At 36.9% G+C, this 6,336-nt stretch overlaps 1 protein-coding gene across 1 annotated transcript; it reads left to right on the forward strand.

The window, feature by feature from the left end:
• Window positions 1-5,233: 5,233 nt before the first annotated feature.
• Window positions 5,234-5,872, forward strand: LOC117905500 (protein FAR1-RELATED SEQUENCE 5-like). The gene has a single exon (XM_034818409.1). It carries the CDS (start codon window positions 5,234-5,236, stop codon window positions 5,870-5,872), a length of 639 nt encoding a protein of 212 aa, XP_034674300.1.
• Window positions 5,873-6,336: the final 464 nt, after the last annotated feature.

Raw genomic sequence — 6,336 nt, forward strand, 5'->3', positions numbered from 1 at the left:
AGAAAGATGGCTTGCTGATTTCTCGCCACCCTAGCTGGAGAGGATTATTTTGAGGTATGTTTATTGTGGATCCCCCATTAGCTTCTACTGGTATGCTTTTCTACTCTGTTTCTGCTGATTCTTGGACGATACTTGTTGATTGGGAGTGAGCATGTTCATATTTTGCTAATGGTTTTACTGTAGATTGGTTTGCTCCCGTTTTGATTTCCTCATGAGATATTTTCGTAACCATGTTCTGCCTTTTATTTGGTACTCATTTGATTTCATCCACCCTCATATGAGCTCATTGATTGTTATATGAAATGAGGTTTGTGTGGGTTCGTTTTGCTCCTATTATTTGTGCTCTGTTTATGGTTATTTTCCCCTGTTCTTGGCACCCATCCATGGCATATGCCAGATTTCTTAACTTTACATGGAAAGGTAAAGCACCGTGAGAAACTTGTTCTCAGTCTGAGGGGGTATGAAGATCTGTATTCATGAGTTGGCTGCTATGAGTATATGAGTGGGTCTACCATCTGGCGTCCTTGTTATTTTGACTAGACCAGGCTTTGAAGTTGGAGCTCTTTTGGAACAGGAAATCCAGTGTACATGACCGACGCCCTGCTCACTCACCCATTTCTATCACTAATGTCTTCACTAGGCCCATTCACTTATTTTCATCCAATTCCTACGCAAATGACCTATGCATGCATGGTCATCTCAGCTCATTCAGAAGCCCTCTACCGACGTTTTTCCTTTGCCAAACCCACTTTATCTCCCCATCCTTTTACCCTTGCACTCAAAACTCATGAACCCATTACACCCAACATGCCCATGGCTGCCATTCACACCTACTTCATGCCCATTCTACAACTTTCAAATACCCATCACCATGCCCGTCACTATACCCCTACCCAAGTTCACAACCATTACCATACCCATATCCCTGCATCATTTCATTTTTTTTCACTCTCACTATCATCTACCCATTCTCTTCATACCCATCCTCACTTATATCCACATCCCTACTCGGCATACCCATATTCTCACATCACCACTTTTCGTCTCTCTACACCACCTACCGTTTTCTAACCCCCTGGACCCGTTTCCTCCACTTTTGCATGGTTGCACATGGCCATGCATGACCGCATTATATTCTTCATGCCATCTGTGAACCATACCCATATCAACACTCCTCCTATATACCCAACTCACCCATTATCTTTCCCATCACCTTTTCTCTCTCTAACCACCACACCCATTTCCTACTCACATCCGTGGAACCTTGTATACCCGGCTGCCCACCATACCCAATACCCATGCACATCTCCATCCTCACATGCCCAATCACTACATTTCTCCCTCTACACCCTCTTATCCATATGCATGGGAACCATGCATACGTACCCTCCATCACCCATATTACCACATACCCATTTTCTCACCTCATGCCCACTATACTCAAGGCCAATCTCATGCACTGGCAGATATATATGCAAGGCATGGAGATGAAGCTGTTGGATGTTTTTATGAAATGCTCAACTGAGGGATAAAATCAAATGACGTTGTCTTCATGGGTTTGTTTACAATATGTATTCATGCAAGGTTGGTTGGTAAGGAGCTGTTTCAATGCTATGGAAAAGGAGTTCATTCACTTGCATCTAAGGCCCCACGTGGATTGGGTTGATGGGAAAATGGGTTTGTATGGGTTTGTGGCCTTTTTTTTTTTTTTTTTTTATGGGTTGTTCTATGGTACCCACTCTTCATTTTGGGGGTACCTACCCACATTTGACCCCAATAAAAATATGACATGTGTAAAGTACATATCATTAAAAAATTTATAAAAACTTATCAAACCGGTAAAGATGACTTGTTGGTGAGAAATAATCACATGCATTTCATATATATCTAAATATTACAACTTTTTTATAATTTATTATTAAATATCAAATATAATTTGTTATTTAATGCACTACCTAACTCTATCTATAAAAAGAAAATCTTACCAACTACTCTTATACTCTCATTATTCATATATAAAAAAAAGGATAGTAATTTAATATGAAAATGAAATAATTTCAACTACCAAATTACAAAATATGTAAGATGTACTTTGATGAATCAAATTTCAAGATCAAGTTCAAAACTTTTTGAGAGAGAAAATTTAAAATTTGTATTATATGAAGAAGATGAAGGATTTCAAGTGATTACAAGTGTCAAAGGTAATATTTGATATTTTTTTTATCCAAATATAATTGTTGTAGGAAGAAATGTAATGTTAAATAACAATTTTAGAATTTTTTGTGAGTTTATTATAAAATTTTGTTATCAAATTGTTATTAATATTTTTATATAATTTTTTTTTTTGTTCATAGATTAAATTTGAAGATGAAGCTTTATATGTCTTGAAGGATGTCAAGTGATTACAAGTGTTAAAGGTAACATTTGATTTTTTTTTTCCATTTACATATAACTATTGTAGGTAGAAATGTCATGTTAAATGACATTTAAATATGTAATGATTTATAATATCTAGATTTTTTAATTTTTTTCTGAGTTATTTTTAATCAAATTGAGAGCATTTAGTAATTTGTTATGAAATTGTCATCAATATTTTGTAAGAGAGGGTACGAACTTTGTAAGAGAGGGTATGAACTTTCTAAGAGTGGGTACGGACTTTCTAAGAGAGGGTACGAACTTTCTAAGAGAATGTACGAACTTTCTAAGAGAGAGTACGAACTTTCTAAGAGTGGGTACGAACTTTCTAAGAGAGTGTACGAACTTTCTAAGACAGGGTGCGAACTTTCTAAGAGTGGGTATGAACTTTCTAAGAGAGGGTACGAACTTTCTAAGAGATGGTACGAACTTTCTAAGAGAGTGTACGGACTTTCTAAGAGAAGGTACGAACTTTCTAAGAGTAGGTACGAACTTTCTAAGAGAGCGTACGAACTTTCTAAGAGAGGATACGAACTTTCGAAGACAAGGTACGAACTTTCTAAGAGAGCGTACGAACTTTCTAAGAGAGGATACGAACTTTCGAAGACAAGGTACGAACTTTCTAAGAGATGATATGAACTTTCTAAGAGAGGGTACGAACTTTCTAAGAGAGGGTACGAATTTTCTAAGACCGGGTACGAACTTTCTAAGAGAGGGTACGAACTTTCTAAGAGATGGTACGAACTTTCTAAGAGTGGGTACGAACTTTCTAAGAGAGGGTATGAACTTTCTAAGAGTGGGTACGAACTTTCTAAGAGAGGGTATGAACTTTCTAAGAGTGGGTACGAACTTTCTAAGAGAGGGTACGAACTTTCTAAGAGAGTGTACGAACTTTCTAAGAGATGGTACGGACTTTCTAAGAGTGGGTACGAACTTTCTAAGAGAGGGTATGAACTTTCTAAGAGTGGGTACAAACTTTCTAAGAGAGGGTATGAACTTTCTAAGAGTGGGTACGAACTTTCTAAGAGAGGGTACGACCTTTCTAAGAGAGTGTACGAACTTTCTAAGAGAGAGTACGAACTTTCTAAGAGAATGTACGAACTTTCTAAGACAGGATACGAACTTTTTAAGACAGGGTACGAACTTTCTAAGAGTGGGTACGAACTTTCTAAGAGATGGTACGAACTTTCTAAGAGATGGTACGAACTTTCTAAGAGAGGGTACGAACTTTCTAAGAGATGGTACGAACTTTCTAAGAGAGTGTACGAACTTTCTAAGAGAGGGTACGAACTTTCTAAGAGTGGGTACGAACTTTCTAAGAGAGGGTACGAACTTTCTAAGAGAGTGTACGAACTTTCTAAGAGATGGTACGAACTTTCTAAGAGTGGGTACGAACTTTCTAAGAGAGGGTATGAACTTTCTAAGAGTGGGTACGAACTTTCTAAGAGAGGGTATGAACTTTCTAAGAGTGGGTACGAACTTTCTAAGAGAGGGTACGACCTTTCTAAGAGAGTGTACGAACTTTCTAAGAGAGGGTACGAACTTTCTAAGAGAAGGTACGAACTTTCTAAGACAGGATACGAACTTTTTAAGACAGGGTACGAACTTTCTAAGAGTGGGTACGAACTTTCTAAGAGATGGTACGAACTTTCTAAGAGAGGGTACCAACTTTCTAAGAGATGGTACGAACTTTCTAAGAGAGTGTACGAACTTTCTAAGAGAGGGTATGAACTTTCTAAGAGTGGGTACGAACTTTCTAAGAGAAGGTACGAACTAGATAATGTAATTTTCTAACTACTCTATCTTTTATATTTCAGTTTCTTCATAGATACGATGGACAAAGGCAAAGGAAAGGAATTTATCATTGATTTGAACGATGAAAACTTTGATTACCAATATGATAGCATTGTTAAAACTGAGTGTGATGAAGAGGCCATTCTAGTTTCGGACAAGATTTTTAATGATTTAACTGTTGAAAATGTATGGAAGATGGAGTTTAGCTTAGTAGAAGAGGCAGAAGAATTTTATAATTTATTTACTAAAGTTACTGAATTTAGTGTTAGAAAGGATGATGTGAAACGAGATAAAAATCAAATTATAGTATCTCATAAGTGGGTTTGTTCGAAGGAAGGATATCGACATAGAGTGTGTTTAGAGAATGAAAATTGAAAACGAGAACCTAAGGCAGTAACTCGTGTTGATTGTGAGGCAACATTTCGGATTAGGTTTAACAAACAAATGAAAAAGTGGGTTGTGAAAGAGTTTATGGCTGATCATAATCATCCTTTGGTGGAACAAAAAAATATCCAATTCCTTTGAACCCATAGGGTCATTAAAAATGCAGATATGACTCAATTGAATGCAATGCGAGGTGTTGGCATGGGAACTAGCCAAATTATGGATTACATGGTGCAACAATCAAGTGGATATAACAATGTTGGCTTCACAAAAAAGATCTATATAACCATGTTGATGCTGATCGTAGAGTTCATCTAAGAGATGGTGATGCAGAGGGTGCTTTGGCTTATTTGTGTGGAAGTCTAAAATGGATCCATCATTTTATTACAAGTACAATGTTGATGAAGACAACCGTCTAGCAAACCTATTTTGGGTAGATTCTACAAGTAAATTGGATTATAGTTGTTTTGGAGATGTGTTAGCATTTGATACAACTTATCGAACTAATGCTTATAAAAAACCGTTGGTCATACTAGTTGGCATTAACCATCACCATCAAACTATAGTGTTTGGATGTGCATTATTGGTAGATGAGAGTGTTAGCACTTATACTTGGGTCTTGGAGACTTTTTTGGATGCAATGAATAACAAGAAGCCTCTTTCTGTTATTACTGATGGGGATAAAGCAATGCGTAAAGCCATTAAGAGGATATTTCTAGACTCTTGTCATCGATTATGTGCTTGGCATATTCAACGCAATGCATTCACTAATGTCCATGTCAAAGATTTTACTAATCATTTTTCTAAGTGCATGTTCATGGAAGGCACTGTTGAAGAATTTGAATGTGCATGGAATGACATGTTGGAAATGTTTAATCTTCATGGACATAAGTGGGTGACAGATATATATGCTAAGCGTTCTAGATGGGCAGAGGCTTATTTAAGGGGGCATTTCTTTGCTGGTATGAAAAGCACACAAAGGTGTGAGAGCATGAATGCATACTTGAATCGTTTCCTTAAAACTCGTTTGAAGCTGTTTGAGTTTGTCAAGCATTTTGATAGAGCACTCTCATGTATTCGTCATAATGAGGCAAAGGCAGAGTTTGAGACACACCATTCTTCAACTGTTCTAACAACCAAACTCTATGCATTTGAGAAATATGCAAGGACTGTTTTCACAAGGCAATCTTTTCTAAAATTTAGGGATGAGATGAAGAATGTAGAATTGTTTTTCCCTATTAGTACAAAAATCATGGAGGTTATCGTGTCCATACATTGACTAAGTTTAGAAGCCCTAACAAGATTTGGAAAGTATGTTATGGTAATAGTGATCGGTTTATGAAATGTACTTGTATGATGTTTGAGTCAGTTGGTTTTCCATGTCCCCACATGATTGTTGTAATGAAGATTGAACACCTTGAAGAAATACCTGAGACTTGTATTATGAAAAACTGGTCTAAGTTAGCAAAGGAAACGGTCCAAGTTCATCATGACAATGGAAAGTTAAGGTGATGCGACTAACATCATACGATATGGTGCACTCAGCTCTATGTGCTCACGGATGTCTTATTTTGCATCTCAATCGGAAAAAGCTTTTAAAGAGGCTAGATGTGAAATACAAAGACTCACTTGTCAAATGGAAGAACTTTGTAAAAATTCAGCGGAAGAAAGTGAACGAGAAGATTTGAAAGCTATAAAACACCATGTTCGAGATCCTATCATTGTGAAGATGAAAGGTAATCT

This window comes from Vitis riparia, chromosome 18, assembly GCF_004353265.1.
Source record: "Vitis riparia cultivar Riparia Gloire de Montpellier isolate 1030 chromosome 18, EGFV_Vit.rip_1.0, whole genome shotgun sequence".
In the NCBI taxonomy this organism is placed as follows: Eukaryota; Viridiplantae; Streptophyta; class Magnoliopsida; order Vitales; family Vitaceae; genus Vitis; species Vitis riparia.

What these genes read in the sequence shown, in the direction of transcription:
- LOC117905500 (XM_034818409.1), top strand. Translation starts at nt 5,234, where the DNA reads ATGAATAACAAGAAGCCTCTTTCTGTTATTACTGATGGGGATAAAGCA.